The following is a 23,193-nucleotide window of genomic DNA, read 5'->3' on the forward strand; positions in this document are numbered from 1 at the left end:
ATGGAAATTAATAGTAACATGTTATGAGTAAAAGACCTTTTTGAAAATCTCATGCATGCCTTTAGTATTTGTGTTGAAGTGGTAAATTTCCCATTGATTTCGAATGGGGTAGAGTTGGAACTTATGAAAATCCCCCCCCCCCCACACACATCCCCACCCCCTTTCTGGCTGAGTAGGAAAATTGGTTATGGACACAGAAGACTGCCTTATTGGGCTGGGCTCAAATAAGCTCAAAATTGAAATTTTATGTGGTGTGATCTCCTATCCCAAATCAGAAAGGCATGTCTGGCTTGCACAGTAATTAACAGGCCTTTGCAAATAATGAGGAGGACTTGCAATGATAAAAAATGAAACCTTGTGCATTGTATGTAAAGCAAACTGTTAATAACTAATTTGGCTTTATATAGATAGATAGCATTAAGGTCACATGCCTGAATTTATTTATTTTTGTATGTGCAGATTATTTTATTTATTGTAGTCCTAGTCATGAGCCACAACCTCACTCTGCTAGGTGCAGAACACATACACAACAAAAAGGTATCCCTGGCCCATGGAGCATGCGTTCTAAGTTTAAGACAGAGGCAACAGATGGTATACAGAGGCAACAGGGTATACAGGGTATATATCTGTTTAAGACAGAGGCAACGGGGTATACAGATGGAAACAATGAGACAGTGTTGGTCAGCATGATAGACAGTGGTCTCAGCACATTTGCTGCTTAACTGTTTTTATAGGCATCAAAGCAAAGATGGGTAATCAGGCAGCCTTGTAGATGTGTATGGGAAGCACTTCCCAAGCATGAGGAACAGCATAGGAGAAAGCACAATGTTTGTTTGAAAATTTCAGTGGATGCTTGCATGGGCCAGTTGGATACGAGTGTCGTCAGCTCAGTAGTGAATGAGAGACGATAAGACTGTGAAGGGCTTTGAAAGTTAATACAAGCAACATATGTTTGATGCAATAAAGAAGGGGGAGCCAGTGAATGGATGTAAAGAGAGGTGCAACTTGGTCAAATCAATGAGCTGGGAAAATGATCCATTCAGCAACATATTGAATGGATATGAGTGGGGCAAGATTACATTTGTCAAGGCCAGATAAAAGGGTCTTGCAGTAATTGCAACATGGTATGATGAGAGCCTGGATGAGAATTTTATTTGTATGGATGGAGAGGAAAGTCTGTAGCTTAAGATGTTATGCAGAAAGAATCTGCAAGACTTAGACATAAAGAGAGGTTCACTTTGAAGATGACACCCAGGTTATGGGCCTAAGTGACTGTCAGGATGGTGGTGGTGTTTAGTGATTGAGAAAGAAGGTAACTGGAAAGGTATGGGGGAAGATTAAGATCCACTTTAGCTGTGTTGAGCTTGAGCTGGCAGCTATACATCCACAAAGAGATGTCAGAGAGACCAGCTGAGATTTTAGTTTGGACAGAAGGAGACAGGTCTTGAGCAGAGAGGTGGGTCTATGAGTCCTCAGCAGATATGTGGTAATTGAATTTGTGTTTGCAGATGAAATTACCCAGAGATAAGATGCAAAGGGAGAAGAGAAGGGGAGCTAGGACAGAGCCTTGTGGAACCCTCACAGATGAGGATGGAGAACAAGTTCGTAGCTTAGGTTAGGACATAGTCATTAGAGAATTTGGCAAGAGTGATTTCAGTGGAGTGCTGAGGCTGAAACCAGTCTGTGATGGATTTGGAGAAGAGGCACTTCAGACAATAGTTATAGACAGCTCGTTTCGTGCTCTTAGGCCTGGTCTACACTGCGGGAGGAAATCGATCTAAGATGTGCAACTTCAGCTACAAGAATAGCATAGCTGAAGTCAATATATCTTAGATTGACTTACCTCCCGTCCTCATGGCGCAGGATTGATGGCTGCGGCTCCCCCGTTGACTCCGCTTCCGCCTCTCACCCTAGTGGAATTCCGGAGTCGACGGGGAGTGCCTTCAGGGATCGATTTATCATGTCTAGATGAGATGCAATAAATCGATCCCTGATAGATCGATCGCTACCCGCCGATTCGGCGGGTAGTGTTGATGTACCCTTAGAGGTGAAAGGGAGAAGGGAAATGAGCAGTAGTTGAAGAAGCAAGTGGAGGTCAAGGTTGGGTTTTATTTAGGAGGGGAGAGTCTAAGTCATGCTTGTATTATGGGGATGGGAGGAAGAATCAGAGGAGCATAAGAGGGTAAGGAGAAGAATAAGGGAGGAGTTGAAATGATGAGATGGGCTCCCTGGGGCAAATGGAGGGGATGGAGCAGGAAATTAAATGAGAAACTTCTGCCTCTGTGACGGGAGGAGGAGAGACTTGTAAGAGGGGAAGAGAAGGCAAGAGAAGTGGGAGGGTCGTGTCACATTTTAGCAATTTTCTCTTGGAAGAAAATGGCAAGATTCTGTGGGTATGTCTACACTACAAGACTATTTCGAATCAACTTAATTCGAATTTGTGGAATCGACCTTATGAAGTCGAAGTTGTGTATCCACACTAAATACACTAATTCGACTGTGTGAGTCCACAGTAACGGGGCCAGCGTCGACTTTTGAAGCGGTGCACTGTGGGAAGCTATCCCACAGTTCCCGCACTCCCCGCTGCCCATTGGAATTCTGGGATTTCCCCCCAATGCATGCTGGGGGAAAAATGTGTCGAGGGTGGTTTTGGGTAACTGTCATCATTGAACCGTCAATCACGCCCTCTCTCCCTCCCCCAAAAGCGCCTGCGGGCAATCTGTTCGTGCACTTTTCTGCTCAGTGACAGCGCGGGCGCCACAGCACTGCGAGCATGGAGCCCGCTGCAGTTATGGCCGTTGTCAACTCCTCGCACCTTATCGTCCACCTCTTCCACAGTCAGCTGCTGAGAAATAGGGCTACTTTTCAATGGTGCTGCGAGCACTGGTGGACCCTGGGGGACGTTTTACCAACATCAACGTCGGGTGGCCAGGCAAAGTTCATGACGCGCGTGTTTTCAGGAACTCTGCTCTGTTTAGACGCCTGCAGGAAGGTAGTTTCTTCCCGGACCACAAAATAACTCTTGGGGATGTGCAGATGCCTATAGTGATCGTCGGGGACCCAGCCTACCCGCTAATGCCCTGGCTCGTGAAGCCCTATGCAGGCGCCTTGCACAGCGACAAGGAACTCTTCAAGTACCAGCGAGCAGCGTGACCTGTGACTGTTGAGTTTCTTTACAGAGAAGCTGAACCTGCCCCTGTTTTTTTACCAAGTTACTGTTGACTAGCATCTGCAGTTACATACCCCGTCCACCCCGCTTCCCCCACTTCCAACACAGGTTTAAAAATAAAATACATGTTCCACTGTAACTTTACAAAGGTTTCTTTATTGATGACTTTGCGTTAAAGGGCTGAAACTGGGATGCGGACTGTGCTGGGTAGGGTGTGCGGTGATGTAAAGACCGCCTCTAAACTCGAGGAATGACAGGCTCCTGCTCCCAGAGCGGTCTGCAGTGCCGGACTGGTTGTTTCAACGGAGCCTGCCATCCCTCCTTTTTGGGACTCTGTGTGCGGGGGCTATGTGGCCTTTTGGCGGGGGAGGATGGATACAGATTCCTCTGCTGCGTGGCTCTGTGGTCCAGGACAGGGACCGTTGCATGAGATCTGTAACCCCCCTCCCCCGCTACAAAGTCACGTACCCCCCCACCCACACAGAACCTGCAAACCACCTCCCATACCGACCAGGGTGCTTACTGACTGCACTGTGTGTGTGACCTGCTGCTGATCCTGCCCCCGTGTCTGTACCCTGGTAAAGGTGATTGTCCTGTCCAATTACCAACCCCCTTCCTCCCCTTCAAACACAGTCTCCTCTAAAAGAACACGATGGAAACAGTAATTAACAGAAAAGTATTTTTTTATTATCAACTAGACAGTTAGGGGATGAAACTGGGACGGGGGCTTGGGTGAGGCGGGAAGGAAAGGACTTCTCAAAATTTAGGGTATGAGAGTTTTTGGGTACTTGAGCACTCTGCTGGGGTGCAGTGACAGTTTTCACGGCCCCTGGCGCCCCTCCTTCTGGTTATTTTGGGTGAGGGGGGTATGGGACTTTGTGGCGGGGGAGGGCGGTTGCAGATACACTGCAGGGGGGCTCTGTCCTCCTGCCTGCGGTCCTGCAGAACATGCACAAGGCGCCGGAGCGTGTCCGTTTGCTCCCTCATTAGTCCAAGCAGCGTTTGAGTCGCCTGCTTGTCTTCCTCACGCCACCTCTCCTCCCGTTCGCTGTGTGAGCGCTGGTACAGAGAGAGGGTCTCCCTCCACTGGCTCTGCTGGTCCGCCTCGGCTCGGGAGCACCCCATAAGTTCAGCGAACATCTCGTCCCGTGTCTTTTTCTTTCGCCGCCTAATCTTTGCCAGCCTCTGTGAGGGGGATGCTGTGGCAGGTCTGGAGACAGTCGAAGCTGTGTGATGGGAGAAAGGGAGTGAATTCCTTGCAAAGATGCATTTTTGCGAACAATGAATACAGTCTAGTCTGTGTCTGTGAACAACACCATGCACAGCACCTATCTCGTCCGCACTCCTGCAGCAGGCAATCCTGAAAGCATAAACTCTGCCCCTGTTCTACCCCATCGCAGTGTCCCCCGACCCTTGCAATTCTGGGTTGAGATCCCAGTGCCTGATGGTGCAAATTTCATTGTCGCGGGTGGTTCTGGGTACATGTAGTCACTCATTCCTTCCTCCGGGAAAGCAACGCCAGACAATCATTTCGAGCCCGTTTTCCCTGGATTGCCCTGGCATACGCCATGGCGTGGCAGCCATGGAGCATGTTTTGCTTTTTGTCACTGTCACCGTATGTGTACTAGATGCCGCGGACAGAGGCGATTCAGCAGCGCTACACAGCAGCATTCATTTGCTTTTGCATGACAGCAGAGATGGTTATCAGCCATACTGTACCATCTACCATGCCATTGTAAATTGGCAAGGTGATGATGGTTACCAGTCGTATTGCATTATACCTTCTGCTGCTGTCATAGGTGCTGTCTTTTGCGCCCCGAGATCAGCCGGGGACGCAAAAGACAAAACTGGGCATGATTCCCCGAGTCAATCCCTCCTTTATGGTATCTAAAAATAGAATAATTCCTGCATAGAAGATGGGGCTAGTGTAGTAGAGATCCAGTGTTTCAGAGAACCAGAGAGCACAGCCGCTCCATGTCAGATTATGCAGGAATGATGAGCTGCATGGCATTCACAGGGGGTGCTCCTGCAACAACCCCACCTGTTGCTTCCCTCCTCCCCCAGCCTTCCCGGGCTACCGTTGCAGTGTCCCCTGATTTGTGTGCTGAAGTAATACAGAATGCAGGAATAAGAAACAGTGACTTGTTACTGAAATGAAATAAGGGGAAGGCAGCCTCCAGCTGCTATGATTGTCCAGACAGGACATTAAGCAGTGTGTGGGAGAGGAAAACAGCATCCTGCTGCTATGACAGTCCAGGCAGTACAGAATCTTTTCTTTACACATGAAGGGCGGGGGCTGATGGAGCTCAGCCCCCTGTTGCTATGATGAAGACGGTTAGCAGGCCATCTACTTATGGGCTGATGACGAGGACGGGTACCAGTCGTATTGCACTACACCATCTACAGCAAGGCTGATGATGATGACGACGGATACCAGTCATATTGCACCGTCAGCCACCCATGGGGGCGGGGGGAGGTTGCTACAGTACAGTGCCACAGCATCCCGTCTACCAGCAGCATTCAGTACACATAGGGTGACATTTAAAAGAGTCAAGAGATGATTTTTTTTCCTTTTCCTTCTGGGGGTGTGGGAGGGGGGTACATTGACGAGCTATGCCCTGAACCGCCGCGGACAATGTGTTTGACCGTACAGTTATTGGGAGATCAGCCAAGAATGCAAATGCTTTTCGGAGACTGCAGGAACTGTGGGATACCTTGCGTCCTCAGTCCCCCCTCCCTCCATGAGCGTCCATTTGATTCTTTGGCTTTCCGTTATGCTCGTCACGCAGCAGCGTGCTGAGTCTCTGCTATGCCGTCTGTCCGGAGATTTTTTAAAAATACTTTGGACCAGGCCTAACATTACAGTAATTCCCCTAATTAGATGCAGGAGTTGCCGAGCGAGATCACCCTGAGGACGGTCACTGAAGGAGATAGAGAGCGCATGCTGCGTGAAAGCCAGCACAAACCAGGGCCCTATGCAGCCGTGCTCGGGGAGGCAATGCTCCCTGAGTACCTCATGAAAGCCTGGTGCGGAAAAGTGTGCTACCACGGAGCACCCAATAAGGCAGCTCTCCCCAGGAACCTCCTGCGGAGGCTTTTCGATTACCTCCAGGAGAGCTTCGTGGAGATCTCCCAGGAGGATTTCAGTTCTATCCCCATATATGTAGACCTCCTTTTCACATACTTCAGCTTCCTGTTATATTAAGAATAAAAGTTTACATGTTTAAAGCACTTACCGACTGCTCCTTCCCCTGATTCAGGGTCCGGGTTAACGGCCGGGGAGGGTTGGTAGGGGATCTCCGAGACGGTGATGAAGAGATCCTGGCTGTCGGGGAAACCAGCGTTGTAAGCGCTGTCGCCTGCATCGTCCTCCACAAACCCTTCCTCATCTTCCCCGTCCGTGAACATCGCCGAGGAACTGTCCGTCGACACTGTCCCATCGTCAGAGTCCATGGTCACTGGTGGGGCAGTGGTGGCAGGCTCCGTAGCGTCCGTTTGCCGCTTTGATTTTTTGGTAGCCTTGTCTGGGGTCCTTGATTTTCACGCGGCGCTGCGTTGCATCCCGCCTGTATCCTCTGTCTCTCATGGCTTTGGAGACCTTCTCGTAGGTCTTTGCATTCCGTTTGTTGGAGCGCAGCTCCGAAAGCACAGACTCCTCGCCCCACACACCGATCAGATCCAAGACTTCCCGGTCAGTCTATGCTGGGTCCCTCTTTCTATTCAGAGATTACATGAACTCCTCTGCTGGAGAGCTCTGCATTGCTGCTGAGCTCGCCCCAATGTCCAACTACGAAATGAGATTCAAACTGTCCAGACAGGAAAAGGAATTCAAATTTTCCCGGGGCTTTTCCTGTGTGGCTGGTCAGAACATCGAAGCTCGGACTGCTGTCCAGAGCGTCAACAGGGTGGTGCACTGTGGGATAGCTCCCGGAGCTACTAAGTTTGATTTGCATCCACACCTAGCCTAATTCGACATAGCCATGTCGAATTTAGCGCTACTCCCCTCGTCGGGGAGGAGTACAGAATTCGAACTAAAGAGCCCTCTATGTCGAATTAAATGGCTTCCTGGTGTGGACGGGTGCACGGTTAATTCGAATTGACGCTGCTAAATTCGAATTAAAGTCCTAGTGTAGACCAGGCCTTTGAGGAGAGAAGTGGAAGCAGGCTGTGGCCCTCAGGGGCTACTGGTGTACAAATAATTGGTAAAAATAAACAGCTGAAATTCATTTTTACTAGATAGTTGGCATCCCAGTAAAATTAGAAGAAACGGTTCAGATCACAACTGCATAAAATTGCAGTATAGATGTTCTTCGAGTGTTCTTTCAATGTGTGAATATTCTTTAACTTTTGTATGTGTGTAATTCCTTGGCCACATTGCAGAATTGTATTAAAAGCTGTTTTACTTCACATACTCTTTTTCCTGGGGCCTGCCAGCATTACAGGATCCCAGTAATAGTGTTGTCCACACATGTTTTTCAGATACACTAGGCCTTGTAAAATCTACATGATCTCTATTTTCCTATATGTGCCACATTTGAAGTTCATAAATAGTGAAATGATTGAGTTGCTCTTAAACCTTGACCTTTTGCTTTGTTTTTTCTTCCACAGGTATTCGTGGAAACACTAGACAAATGTTTTGAAAATGTCTGTGAACTGGATTTAATTTTCCATGTAGACAAGGTACTGTGATGAGCTACTATAATACCAGTTGAACCAAACATTCTTCTTGACAAGAAACATTTGGTCCTGAATCTGACAGAGTGGATAACAATCCTATCCTTGTTGGTGGTGAAATCTTGGCAGTTTCTACCAAGTTATTTTTAAAGTGCAAAAAGTGTGCTGGAACATATCTTTAAGAATGAAAAATGAAATTCATTAGTACATTTACTTAGGAGGTGCCTGCAATGTAACTGTAAAAATAAATGCAAAATCAGAGACACCAGAATATTGTTCTTCTGATGAGGGAAGCTGATGGTTCCAAGAAATATTTTTGTCCAGGTTTCTTTTTTAATTATGTTACTCAGAATTGAAGTTAGCTTTGGATTTTAGCATTCCAAATCCAGCAATTGCCTTTCACATATTTTATTATGAACGTATCACTCAGAAATGGAGTTAGCATACTTGGATTCTTTACTGAACCCTAAATAGACATTAACATCTTTTTTCGTATATAAATAGGAGGTTTTGTGAGAACTCCCAGCTAGATGGTATAATTGACTTATTGGTCTGGTATAGGGACATGTGGTTACTAATGCAATCTCTCATTTACAAGGACACTGTCAGCTTCTGGCTACAACTAACATCTAAAATGACTGTAGTTGAGAGAGATTGGAGGAAAATAGTTATTCCTCTCAGTTTTTTCATTATGTTTACTTTGTGCATATATCTGCTCTTTGTGTGCAGTCATTTCCCCCTCTTTGTGAGAGTTTTTCACATCTCAACAGAGCAAGAAAAACATTAAAGGGAAAGGTGATAGTGATGCGTCAAAAACCGGAAAGTGGAAGAAGGGCAAGTGTACTACCTGAAACTCGTGTTTTGAAGCTTAATAGATGATTGCAAGCTGACTGCATCCTTCTTAAAGAAAGAATGCTTATCCGTTGACACCGATCACTGAAAATTTCAATAGATCTGTATTGGTGTTTGAACTGATACCATACTCCTGAAAAGTTCATTACAATTTCACAGTAATAAATTAATTGTGCTTTCCCCATCCCCAAAGGAGAAGTTGGTTTGGCTCCTAAAATTAAATTTTTTGCTTATGCTGATAATATTGAGATTGCAAACGGTGATAGACAAATATTTTATTATAACCTTGTGGGTTTCTCTTTATGACAAAACAGTTTTTTCATCAAATAAAGTAACTTAATCTAGACAGAATCCACTAGTGGCTTAGGTCAGTATTTTCAAACCTGCAGCCTAAAATTAGGCCCTTAATTCCATAGTTAAGCAAAAGTTGACTGATTTCCCTGCGCGCCCCCCGCCCTCCCCAAAGGTGAAAAATCAGGTCACTTCTACTAAGTGGCCTAATTTAAAGCCTGCAGGTTTGAAAATACTGGCATTAATCTTTACAGTTCTTTGATTGTATTGTGATCATTTGCAATGAACAAGGTTACCAGGAACATGACAGTCTCATTTGAGGTTTTTTTAGTGTGTTTGTAACTGATCCATAAAGACGTATTAAAGGAACTGGCACATGAAATTACAAGTCCAATAGCAAGGATTTTTAATGAATCTGTAAACAGATTGACTATGACTGGAGAATTGCTAGTATAGTTCCTATTTTTAAGAAAGGGGGGGAAAAAAGTGATCCAGGAAACTACAGGCCTGTTAGTTTGTATGCAAGGCCTTGGAACAAATTTTGAAAGAGAAAGTATTTAAAGACATAGAGGTTAATGGTAATTGGAATAAAATACAACATGCTTTTACAAAAAGGCAGATCATACTAGACCAACCTGATATCTTCCTTTTGAGACGATAACTGATTTTTTTAGACAAAGGAAATGCAGTAGATATAATCTACCTCAATTTCTGCATGGCATTTGATACAGTTCCACATGGAAAATTATTAGTTAAATTGGAGAAGATAGGGATTAATATGAGAATTGAAAGGTGAATAAAGAATGTGTTAAAGGGGAGACTACAGTGGTAATACTGAAAGGTGAACTGTCAGGCTGGAGAGGGGTTAATAGTGGAGTTCCTCAGGGATCAGTCTTGGAACCAATCTTATTTAACATTTTTATTACTGACATTGGCACAAAAAGTGGGAGTGTGCTAATAACTTTTGAAGATGACACAGAGTTGGGCAGTATTGCTAATATGGAGGAGGACCAGAATATCATAGAATAAGATCTGGATGACCTTGTAAACTGGAGGAATAGAGATGGGATGAAATTTAACAGTGCAAAGTGCAAGGTCATGCATTCAGGGACTAACAACAAGAATTTTTGCTATCAGCTGGAGACTTATCAGTTGGAAGTGACAGAGGAGAAGGAAGTCCTGTGTGTATTGGCTGATCACAGGATGACTATGAGCCACCACTGTGATGTGGCTGTGAAAAAGGCTAATGCAGTCCTAGGATGCATCAGGCGAGGTATTTCCAGTGGAGACATGGAAGTATTACTACTATTATACAATACAATGCTGTGATCTCATCTGGAATAGTGTGTGCAATTCTAGTCTCCCATATTTAAGAAAGATGAATTCAAACTGATACAGGGTACAGAGAAGGGCTACTAGAATTATTTGAGGAATGGAAAACCTCCCTTATGAGAGCAGGCTCAAGGAGCTTGGCTTGTTTAGCCTAACAAAAAGGCTATGGGGAGATACGATTGTTCTCTATAAATAGATCAGAGTAATAAATACCAGGGAGGGAGAGGAGTTATTTAAGGTAAGCACCAATATGGAGACACGAACAAATGGATATAAACGGCCATCAATAAATTTAGGCTTGAAATTAGGTGAAGGTTTCTAGCCATTAGAGGAGTGAAGTTCTGGAACAGCCTCCAATGGCTGGAGATGGGACACTAGATGGGGAGGGCTCTGAGTCACTACAGAGAATTCTTTCCCAGGTCTGCTTAGTGGATCTTGCCCATGTGCTCAGGATCTAACTGATTGCCATATTTGGGGTTGGGAAAGAATTTTTGGCAGAGACCCTGGGGTCTTTTCGCCACCTTCTGCAGCATGGGGCATGGGTCACTTGCAGGTTTAAACTAGTGTAAATGGTGAATTCTCCGTAACTTGAAGCCTTTAACCCATGATTTGAAGACTTCAGTAACTCAGCCAGAGGTTAGGGTCTATTACAGGAGTTGGGTGGGTGAGGTTCTGTGGCCTACAATGTGCAGGAGGTTAGACTAGATGATTAGGTGCTCCTTTCTGACCTTACAGTTTATGAGTTTGAGACTAATTTTAAACTGTAACATGGGATCCAGAGCTGTCTAGATGTACATAAAGTCTATTCAGCCATTCATACACTGTAGTGTAGATCCTTCCTACATCAACGAAGGGGTTTTTCCATTGATGATGTAATTAATCCACCTTTCCGAGAGATAGTAGCTAGGTTGAAAGAAGAATTCTGCCAGAGCAAAGTGGAAATATTTTCCCAAAGCTGGATTTGTATGTGGCATTTACACTAGTGCTGACTGGTTTCTTTTTTTTTAGTTTGATTTTGAAAATAACAGACACTGATACATAGCAGGCAAGATTGGGACAGTAATATTTGTAAAGAGAAAATACAATAATGCAAATCTACAGGTGGCAATGGAAAGTGATAACATAAGCTCCTGGGTGAAGGATGAAAGAAATACTCCATTTATTTCTTTATTGTATAAGATTGGTCTGATAATGTTACTACTTACACATTGAGAGAAAGGAGCCAGATTACCATTTACACCCACCATATTGTGTGTATATACATATAGAAACCAGAAAAGTAGTGATCAAGTCTCATGGACTTTCATAAAAATCTGTATATATAAACTACTTTTGCTTATTAAATGTTGGTTAAACAATGTAAAAATATAGCCTTTTTGCATAAACTATGTTTTAGTTTATTCAGGCTATAATTTGAAGACCTTACAGTTTTTAAACTTTTATCGTACAATTATTGTGCATATTTTTAAAATTAAGGACCTTCTACATCCCTGTTTGGACAGCTCTTTCCTCCCACAATTGGCATATCTGATTTGAGATAGGGTGAGAAAGGAATGTAAGCTTGTCTGCAAGATATTTTATGATTGCAACTCTGCAAAAGAACCTTCGTTTCTTGGTTTAATGAGGCATGATTGAAGTTTACATACTGCAGGGGGTCTGCCTACTGTTGAGATAAAAACACATTAATCATGTACTGTCTCCTTCTCCAAGGCTAACCAAATCCAACATTGCTCTTCTTGACTCTCACACTGTACCTCCTCAGTCGTCTTAGCCATAGCTCTAGGAACTGCAGCGTTGTTTTGAGTGAGGCCTTCGTTAGTAATGAATATGCTACGATTTCCCCATAATGTTATTTGCCTTTATGAAAATGACTACCACTTACTTTTTGGTGCAAAAACATTGTTCAGAGCTACTTTTGTGACTGAGAAATTTTCACTTTTTGAGCAATGGCCAACAGTGTCTTGATTCAAAAAACCCTTTCCATCTGAATGAAATTGAGTTCTTGAAAAAGATTGTTTCATTCTCAATTGATCCTATTTAGTAAAGTGACATATTATGTTGGGGGAGAAGGAAGGGGAAAGAGAAGTCCCATTTGTGTGTGTGTGTGTGTGAGAGAGAGAGAAATCAGTTTTTGCAAATTTTCAGCAAAACGTTAAACATCTAATTTTCTGGTATAAGCCTTTTTAGTCATGTGCTTCTCTTACTGAAATTGTGCATTTATATAGTGCAATAAACTATTTCCTTGTCTAAATGAATAAAACTACTTTGGGGGGGAGCTGTTCTATTTCTTCCTTCTGCTTTAATTAGTTTGAATGATCTAGATAATATATTAAAGCCAAAATAATACCCCCCCCCTCCTTTTTAATTCTAAAATTGGAAGGTGTTGAATTAACCTAGGTACAAGCCAATATTGGAGGAGTAACAACTCTTTTGCTCCATCCTTAGTTTACGCTTTCCAGGCTGGTTCTGCTGCCTGTGTTATAACCTTTCCAGGGGAATAAGGATTTTTTTAATCATTCCCCTTAACGTTTGATAGTCTGACTCTTAAAACTCTGCAACAGAAGCACATGTGAGGGAAGAGAGCTGTTCATTCTTCTCTGAATGTATTTACCATGTTTCAATTGAAATAAACTAACAAACTGTCAGAGTAGCAACTTTTTCAATACTGTTCTTTAGAATATCCCTTCAAAGTTGTAGCACAAAAACAGGAATTGTGGTGGTTCTTTTTAGATCAGTACATAAGCTCCTCACACTTTGCTATCTCATGATACTTTGTCTCTATTTGCTTCTTTCTTTGATCTGTCGCCATAACTGGGAAATGTTACAAATAGCCAAAATGATGAAAGAAGCATGCTTTGATGTGCCAAATTGCTTTCAGATCACACTCTTTAACTCTCTGCCAATGTTATCCAATGTTGGTTGTCTTACAATTATTATGGGGTTGAAATACTGCACATTACTAAATATATGGCCAAGATTAATTCGTGAATGGAAAGTATTTTTCCTGAAACAAGGGCATAAGCATCTGAATCAATGTGGATAACTCAAATAATTGTTGATGTAGTAATAGTGGGCAGATTCCACAATTTAAATGTTTTTTGTCAACAGTTTCATCTTCAAAATTGCTTTTATTTTTGAACTATCAAGATTTTGTTGGCAATTTTACTCTTTTTGAAACTGCCTCCTACATCTTTGCAGCTACATGTATGGTAAATGTTTTAAATACATATTCTGGAATGTGTTCACCATGTGAATTGTCTAAATTGCAGCAAAGAAAAGCAATGAATAGGTCAGGTTTTCCCCCCCACTGGGTGTTCTCTCGTTTTTTAAACATCCCACGTAGTTACAGTTTTTATGGTTCAAGTTCACTGAACCTACATCTGTTATATTACTTATCCACTTCTGAGAATGTAATCAAATTTTCACAAGAACTTAGAGGTAGTTAGAATATCTTTGCCATAAGTTGGTGAAGAGAGTAGGCCACACTACTTAGATGGTGTGTGTTACCCAGTTAAACTGTGTTTCAAACAGTACCTTAAAAAGCAATTTGTTTAATTGAAAATGCTTACTGGAGAGGCACAAAATTATTTGATTTATAATACCTGGGACAATCTGAAAATTCAGACTCTCTTGGGAATTAGCAATGTTAACGGTAAATACGTATAATTTTTTTAAAAATTCAAATTATTAGTAAATGTAGCATTGTAGCAATTGCAGACCACAAAAGTTTAATTTTCTGTATGAGTTCTTTTGGAGGATGTCATGTTGGGAATGTAACTTTTGATCTAGAAGTTGTTAAAGCATCTGCAGTAGACAATGTTCTCTTAAGTACATGTTTCACATAAATGAATTACTTCAGGAAACAAATGCCATAAAATGGATTTAAAGGTGAACAGAATACAGCAATGGCACTGAACTTCATTTTGATAGATTTATTTCCATAAGTTTTCATTTCTAAAGAAGCTTGATCAGTTTTCCGTTTAATTATTACCCAAACCAACTCTTGTGGCAAAGTAATAGTTTGGCAATCTCTCAAGAAGAAAAGTTACCTTAAATCCAGTAATCTATTTTGGGGGGTTAGGAGGGCAAGAACAATCTTAGTCAGATATGTTCTAGGATTAGACTGAACATCTAAAGTCTGCAGGCGTAGTTGTAGCTGTTTCAGTCCCAGGATATTAGAGAGAAAAGGATGCTTCAGGAAAAAAATTGACTGTAAAATCCTTAACAAACATCAGATCCACCATAATCTCTCCACTGCCAAGAGGACAGCCATACAGTCCCTGAAATCTAACCACCAGATAATGATCAGACTAGCAGACAAAGGGGATGCCATTGTAGTCCTCAACTGTGATGACTATATTAACAAGACCAGCTGACTTCTCTTCAGCACAACCTATGATAAAGAACTCAAAGAAACCCACATCACAGTTTACCCAGGAGATGAAGGATATCATCATAACCTTCCCCAGACAACACCAAGAGAGAGTCTACAAACTCATTCCCCACAAACCCATTCAAGAGATCTACATGCTTCCCAAGATACCCAAACAAGGGAACCCGGATAAATCCATCATATCTGGCTATGGCACTCTTACTAATGGAATATCAGGGCTCATAGAAAGTGACCTCAAACCACTCACCCCACAAAGGGCCAGCTTTCTCCAGGATAAACTGACTTCCTCCACAAATTCAGCAATATTAACTTTGGTAAGAACACCATCCTTGCCACCATGGATGTCATTTGCATATACACAATGATGGCATAGCTTTCTGCCTCAAATATTTACAAGACAATCCTCATACCTACCCCCAAATACATTGCTAAACTCATCCATTTCATCCTCACTCATGACAATTTTATATACAACATACAACAACTTTTTTTTCAAACCATGGGAACAGCCATGGGTACTAGGATGGTTCCCCAATATGCCAACCTCTTCCTGAACCTCCTTGAAGAAGATATTCTGCACCGATGCACCATGAAACCAATGATATACGTGAAATACATCACTGATATGTAAACTCCCTCATAGATTTCTACCACAACTTCAACAACCACCATTCGTCCATTAAACTCTCTCTGGAACACTCCCACACTAGAATCAACTTCCTGGACACCACAGTTGACTTCAGCGGTAGAGCCCCGTAGACAACCATATACAAAAAATCCCACAGAACACAATGCCTACCTTCATGGATGCAGTGGCCACACCAAGAAATCTGTGATGCCACAGAGTGTGCTCCACGGAGATGTGCTCCACGATGAATATCTTGGCACATTTAGGGCTGCCTTTGCCTGACAGGGACACTCCACCAAAAACGTGGATCATGTCATGGAACAGGCCACCCAAATGCCCCGAGGAAGCCTGCTTCAATACAGAGATAAGACCCCCTCTGACCACATGCCCCTGGTTGTCGCCTACCACCCCACACTGAAGCCCATGCTGGGTATCATCTAACAGTTATAACCCTTACTCAGTGGGTACCCCATCCTGAACTCCCACTTCTGACCTTGAGACAGCCCCCTGGCCTCTCCACAATCATCAAAACAAGCTCCCCACAGACTGGGACACATCAATTCAAAGTGGCTTCAGGTCCTGTCAGAACAACAGATACAAAACCTGCAGACATATCTCCACTGCTGCAATGATCGGCACCTCCCACCCACAGACACACAACACACCTTCCACGGATCCTACATGTGTTTATGACAGCATATGATATGCCTCATCCAGTCTATTGAATGCCCCAATAACAATTATGTGGATGAAACCAGACAATCACTGCGTGCTTGAGCGAACTCTCACAGGAAAATAACAGACAAAAAACAACTTATCACCTGTGTGCAAACACTTTTCACAAAGCGCACACTCTGTCTGACCTATCAGTCCTCATCTTCAAAGGAAATGTGCACAACACTATCAAAAGACAAGCCTGGGAGTTTAAATTCATTATTTTGCTAGACTCTAAAAATCATGTATTGAACAGAGACACTGGCTTTATGGTTTACTACAATAATCTGTAACCCACTAACCCCCCCTCTTTTTGTTTTATGACTGCAGAGGTGTTAAAGGGCCACTTCACCTTGAATGGTCCTTTACAGTATGTGCTAACTACTTATGCTAAACAATCTGTTCCACCTTGCATTTTGCTCTTTTGTTTCCCAGACCTGAAGAAGAGCTCTGTGTGGCTCTAAATCTTGTCTTTCTCACCAACAGAAGTTGATCCAATAAAAAAATATTAACCTCCTTGTCTAGCTCAAGTCTACTTCCCTTAATCCTGCCTGGTTTGTTATGGAATGAAACTTATATGGTTATTTTGGCTTACACTGATTTATTTTTTATTTCATACCAAAGAACTATCTGTCCAAGGTGCTAATTGCTCGTTTCTGAGCAATGTTTTTAATCCCATAAATGCTCCCATCTTAAAAAATATTAGTGTACCTGGTATTAATTGGCACCCTTGTTGGCAGTCTCTGCAGAAAAGACTAAAAAGGGAATGGAGACTAGTATTCTCCCTTATTCCAGTGGTAATCGTCGAACAGGCAGTGCTGACAATCTTGCTGTGTGGACTTTGGACTCATGTCAACTTTTTCTGGACCCTAAAATTCTTAAAAGGCTGTTTAGATATTACCCAGAAATATACATGTTCTGTAAGTAGTGTAGTTTGAACCTTGACACTCAGACTGTGTTTTGCTGATTTAAAATACATCATCTTTTGTGATCTTTCTTAGGTCCATAATATTCTGGCTGAAATGGTCATGGGTGGAATGGTTTTGGAGACCAACATGAATGAAATTGTCACTCAAATTGATGCACAAAATAAACTGGAGAAATCTGAGGTAAGGCTGAGAGACTCTATAATGAGCTTTAACTTAAAGCATGATCATAATATCAGCATGATGTGCAACCTTTGCTGTTTGTCCTTCAATACCATCCTATATACAGCTGCTTGCTTATAGTGCTAAAAATTTACAATGCACATTTAGTATGTGATACATTTCATCTTTTGTGATAATTGCATAGAATAGTAGCTAATTATTCTTTTGTTACTTTTATCAAACAAAGCCACATCTGCGATTGGTATCAGTGTGCATTGATAGTCTTTTAAATTTCTTCCTCTCAAGCCCTTGGCTTCTTGTTTTTTGTTTTTTTTTTCTTCATGATGGAACCCAATACTGGCTGTAGAATTTAAGGGAATATATATATATATATATATATATATATACATACACACCTGTCTCCTAACAAGCTTGTAAAGTGTTAAATAAGTGGTAGTGTATTTGGTATAATAGTAATACTTCAACACAAAATGATAAACTGGGGTGGAAGTGGGAGGGTAATTATGCATTTAAAACCCAATCCTGGTCCCATTTAACAGATGGGAGTTCTGCCATTATTTGCAGTGACAAGAGCTTGTCTACATGAACAATTAGACTGCAGAACCTGAGATCTGAAGCTACCTCACACAACCCCGCCATAGTCTCACTATTTGTGCACATCCTGCTGATGCGCAGAGTTTGTTAGAGCACTTTGAGCTAGTCCCGTTTCAAAGAGGAATATAGATCGAGTTTGGCAACCTACGGCATGCGTGCCAAAGGTGGCACGTGAACCGATTTTTTTTGATGGCACGCGCCGCGTGCTGAGCCGCTCAGCCCGCCGCCGCTCTGGAGTTTCTGCCGCTGGCTTTTGCCAGCCGGGGTCCCGCCGCCGGTCCCACGCAGCGCCTGCTGCCGGCCTGGGTGAAGAAACTCCAGGTCGGCAACAGGCTGAGACCCCGGCTGGCAGGAGCTGGTGGGGGAAACTCCAGAGCTGGGGCGGGCTGAGCCGCTCAGCCCACCGCCACTTTGGGGTTCTGGCTGCTGGCCCCTTGCCAGCCGAGGTCCCCGCTGCAGCCCCACTCACCTTGCTTCCGGTGGGAGTTCCAGCGCAGGCCCCCTGCCAGACAGGGTCCAGGCCTCCAGCCCTGCTCAGCCCTACCAGCCGCCAGCTCCACTCACCTCAGCTGCCAATCTGGGATTCCAGCCGGTTAACAACTGATCACTCAGAAGCCTGTGTGCAGCTTAAAGTATCCAAATACATGCCAGACATTGGAAAACTCAGCAAGGAAAAGCAAGGGCAAGGATCACACTAAACTGATAAGATCTGCATTTTAGAGAGACCTTCTAAAAAATGTTAAAATGTATTACCGGCATGTGAAGCCTTAAATTAAAGTGTATACATGAAGACTCGGCACACCACTGCTGAAAGGTTGCCGATCCCTGATATAGATTAAAGGGCAGTAATGAACTGTTCAGGCATGTCAGCAGGCTGCACATGGACAGTGAGACTGCAGTAGGCAAGTGCAGGGTAGATTCTACTATTCAGTTTGCCACAGTCCTAACTGTTCATGCAGAAAAACCCTAAGATTTGGTCTTTAGTGTACCTTCAAATAGGAAGACTACATTCTGTGTGTACAATGGCCAGATAAATTTGAGTAGTCAGATGTGATCAAATTTATACTTATGGATATCACCAGTTCACTGACAGGATATAACTAGTTTAAATAAATTCAGTGCCAAGTGTTGGATTCTGCAGAACCTGAGATCTAATTGGCTTAGTTTAGTACTGCTGAATTTAATTTGCAGTGTGGAGAATGCTAGAAGTAATATAACTGTGACATCAAATGTTATGATCTTTTTATATTGTGTCACTTGCAGTGTAAACCAGTATACCAGCAATTTGTTAGCTAAACCTCCTTGGCTGATCCGTGTTTGTGAGAGGCAATAATCCTGTGTCTGACCAATTACCATTTTCTGGAAGCTCATTGCTGCTGTTCAAATTGGGAAAACACTGCAAATTTAATAGTTTCCATTTAAACAAATATTTTTATTACATCTACCAAATTAAGTGAGAAATGAGCTCTGAAACTATGTTATGTCCAGCCATTTATACTGTTACTCCTAATTCATAATCTGGCATAGCAGCCCTTTCGGTTTGTCTGTCTGACTGTGATTTTCCATTTTGCACCACTTCTTACTCACTTCAAGAAGCAGCACAGCACTGACTGAGAAACACACAACTTGACACTATGGTACTGTTTATGCCAGTATATGCCCAGACTGAACACATTTATAATATTTAATAAGATGCCCAAAATGCCTGTTTAACTTTCTGACAAAGTATTGATCTTGGAGGTACATGTTTTTTTTTCCCCTTATAAAATAAGGTAAGATCTATCTGAGTAACTTGTTTACATAATTTTCTATGGTGGGTACAGCAAGACAGTAACCTAAGGTTTAAGAGGCATAATTTCTTAAGATTACTATGCCATGGTGTTTGAAGAACTTCTTTAAGCTCTGCCTAAAAACACTAGTTAAGGTATTGATTTACTAACTTATCAATTCTGTTGCTAAATCAGCTAGAGAACAGTCGTTTGATTACGCACCTCAAATCTGTCAGTTGAGTGCAGTGAGCCCTATTTATTATTGTTTCCCACTACCTCATCTGCAAGTTAACTACCTTTTTCTTAATCTGATGCCTGAAATACAAAACTAATTGATAGAAAAATACAAACAAGTAATTAATTTGGCTCATAGGAAGTTTGGCTCCATATATCAGCCACATAGCAATTTTGCCTGTTGTATAGAGCAATGAATTATAGAAGGTAAATTTATAGTAGTAGTAAATTGAAATACTTGGTGACTGGGATGGAGTGTATAGCTTCACAATCTGCTCTTCATTAATGCAGATTTTGAGTATAGTTACTGTTCCTTTTTCAGCTCTGACAGTTAATGTAATATTATGATACTCTAGAGTCCATGGTGAATGTTTACTCAGTTAATTCATTAGTCATTTGTTACATGTATACCTAATCTTCATTAATTCCCAGATCACTGTTTCTTCTCCTTTGTCCTTTTTGACTAAAGTTATTGTGTCTCAGCTCATTTTTCCCAAAGGTGAACTGACAAGATACAAACCTTGAATTGAAATATGTATCCACATGATATATTAAAGTTCTTTTGTAGCAGATTTTTAGAAATCAGTGGATCTTGTCATTTTGATAACCTATGATTGAAACAATATTAGAAATAAATGAACAAGAGCTCTCCAGAGGCTGTTTTCAATAGGATACGTACGTCATACTCAAAGATTACCAAGGCTTCCAAACACTTTACAGCTCTTGACTTTAGCATGGTTCCCGTCTATTAGAAATGCTTGGATACAGAAAGTAATTGTATGAAGAATAAGCTGCTTTTCCTTTTGCAGCTAAAATGGCAAATTTCACTAAATATATTTAGTTTACATCTTCAGAAATTACCTACATTTCACTTACATTTTAATATAAAGTGGGGTGGATAGGTGTGGTATATTTTGGATTCAGTTTCAATAGACCAAAATGCAAGATATTATATGTAGACTTTGTTTGCCTTACTGTTGTATGTCATAAACATTTGAACAGTTAAGCTTCTCCAATTTTTTTAATTGGACTTCAGTTTAAATTTAACATGAAGAATTAAACATGTGTTTATTGCATTCACAAATGTGAGTAACAAATTCCTTTGTCAAACCAAAGGCTACTTAGCCAGGGCCCTTGGCAGAATAGTAGCGCTTTGCATTGTTGTGATGGAGTCCCAGGTTTGATTTCTGGCTCTACTCTTTCGTCACCTGGACTATGAGAATATGAGTATGGTACTGAGGCAATATGCCCCTTTCTGGAGGGAGGGGAAGTGTGTCCCATGTGCCTCATCACTGACACATGTGACTAAGGAGCAGCATTGTTGGTCCCTGAATGGATTCCTGGTCAATCCGTCTGAATCAAAAACATTACTGTGATTTGGGATTAAGGGAGGGAAGCTTGGGAGAAGATCATTGGGATGCTATCAGGTCCCCAGTTAAAACTGGGCTACTTGTGTTCTATTTGGTGTGTTCAGCTGGTGTGAATTTAGTCCTACTTTTAAGTCAGTTTTCCAAACCTCCTGATCTTTTCTAGCTCTTTCCATTCTTCTCTCTTACAGACCTTTATCTTTCAGTCTCCCAGACAGGACAGGTAGACACAGGTATTGCTGACTTTGAGAAAAAATGTATTTTTAACAAAAAGGGAAAGCAAAATGATGTCAAAGGCAATAAATTATTTAGGCCAGACTCAAAAATTATGTGTTAATATACCCATGCCAGTCCTTGTAGCCTATTTTTTGTGCTAGTTTCTTCTTGCAGTTCCCTCATCATTTATTGGCCATAGTGTATTTTACTAGCTTGTCATTTACTTCATGTGTTCTTTATTTTAATGTTTTTTCTTCCTACATTGTAGAATTTAACTTTGCGGTATTTTATGTCGGCATTTAAATAAGAAAAATTATGGATATTTTTTGAATTAAAAAAATATTAAACTGAATAACAGTTGAGCACACAAATAGCTGACATTACTAGTGCAGTGTCACATGGTTGAAAAACTTAAACTCTAAGTGTGTGGTCAGGAACATCCTGCCCATGAGAGCCTTAGCATAGTTAGTGTTAGCTCTAATGGTACAGCTTCCAAACTAAAAATCAGAACCTTTATGCTCTTGTATTGGAGTGAAATTTTAGAACAAGTTGTAGATAAACAACAAAGCATATTTGTTTTAACAGTTTGATCCCAAATAAATACTGAATAATCCATAGACTTTAAAACTGTAGAGGTGAAATGTAAAGATGACCTACAGATGTTATTGGCTTTTTAAGGTTAACGTTATTGTGCTGAATGTCACTAACGAACAGGGTCAAAGGACAGTTGGCACATAATGAACTTCAAATGTATATTTTTCTCCTTTTGCAAGTGCTGATGTCCAGTGTAGTTGTGGATCATTTGCTCCTTCAGGAGACACCCTGGAATTTTCACAGGGAGTCTTATGGAGCAACAGCCAGTGATCCAAGACAGATATGAACAAAAGAATTTTGAAATGGACGAGGAAGTGTACATTTTAAGTTCAGAATGTGCTGACTGCCCCTTTGACCCTGGTTATTTGAAACATTAAGTACAACACAGTCATTTGAATGTCAACGTGCATTAGTTGTAGACTACCTTTGAAATGAAATATTCTTCAAAAAAAATCAGCTCCACTTATTTATTTTTTTCTTTTGTAATTGGAATTTGAAATCCACTGGGTTGTAAATAATTTTGCTATTCTCTTTTGAGACTCTTTTTATTGGATAAAGGATAGACTATGCAAGTAGTATATCTTCCCATTTTAAAAAGCAGATTTAACAAGTATAGCTTATCTGAAGTCAGGTTTTACTATTCTTCATTTTAAAGGTTTAATGTAAAAATATTTTATATGGTAAGAACATGTTTTACTTGAATTTGAAACTTCTTGTATTATATGAAGAAAGTAATCCAAACAAATTACCACCCTCATTTCTGCCTCCTCAAGTCACTGAAAATAAGATGTATTTCACTATGTAGGAAAGAGGAGATAATTTTTCAATAGTTTTTGGCATATTGCTACTTTTTTTTTCCTGTTGTGTTCAAACATTCTGTTTTTTATTTTTGGGTCTGGCAATTTAAAGAAAAAAACAATCAAACAAAAAATCATTCCCATCCATTACTATCTTTGTGATTCAAGTGCTTGAAATTTCTAAGAGTATGTCTAAGTCTTCTATCTGTTTGGCCTCATTTTGATATACCTTCAGACTTCATTTTGTTTTTTCTCTAATTCTGTTCATTTATCTAACCTCATGAGCAGAGAACATGATCATTCCTTTATATTCTGTACTGCATCCTTTCATCCTATTCATAACCCTGCTGCTTTGAAATCATACTACTTCTGGGAGGAGGAGTTGCTATAAAACACCAGCAGCAGTGATATCCAAGTACATTCCAATACATGTGGAAAAACCAGTTTCTCTAGCAGGGTT

At 41.6% G+C, this 23,193-nt stretch overlaps 1 protein-coding gene across 1 annotated transcript in view; it reads left to right on the forward strand.

Moving 5' to 3' along the window:
- AP3S1 (adaptor related protein complex 3 subunit sigma 1) overlaps positions 1-23,193 on the forward strand; it is a 44,158-nt gene that overhangs the window by 15,344 nt on the left and 5,621 nt on the right. Inside the window, exons 4-5 of the mRNA XM_045020556.1 lie at positions 7,778-7,849; positions 17,055-17,162. Of these exons, the coding sequence (XP_044876491.1) occupies positions 7,778-7,849; positions 17,055-17,162 (180 nt within the window). The remainder of the gene's footprint in view (positions 1-7,777; positions 7,850-17,054; positions 17,163-23,193) is intronic.

The sequence above is a fragment of the Mauremys mutica genome, chromosome 6 (genome assembly GCF_020497125.1).
Source record: "Mauremys mutica isolate MM-2020 ecotype Southern chromosome 6, ASM2049712v1, whole genome shotgun sequence".
Lineage (NCBI taxonomy): Eukaryota > Metazoa > Chordata > Testudines > Geoemydidae > Mauremys > Mauremys mutica.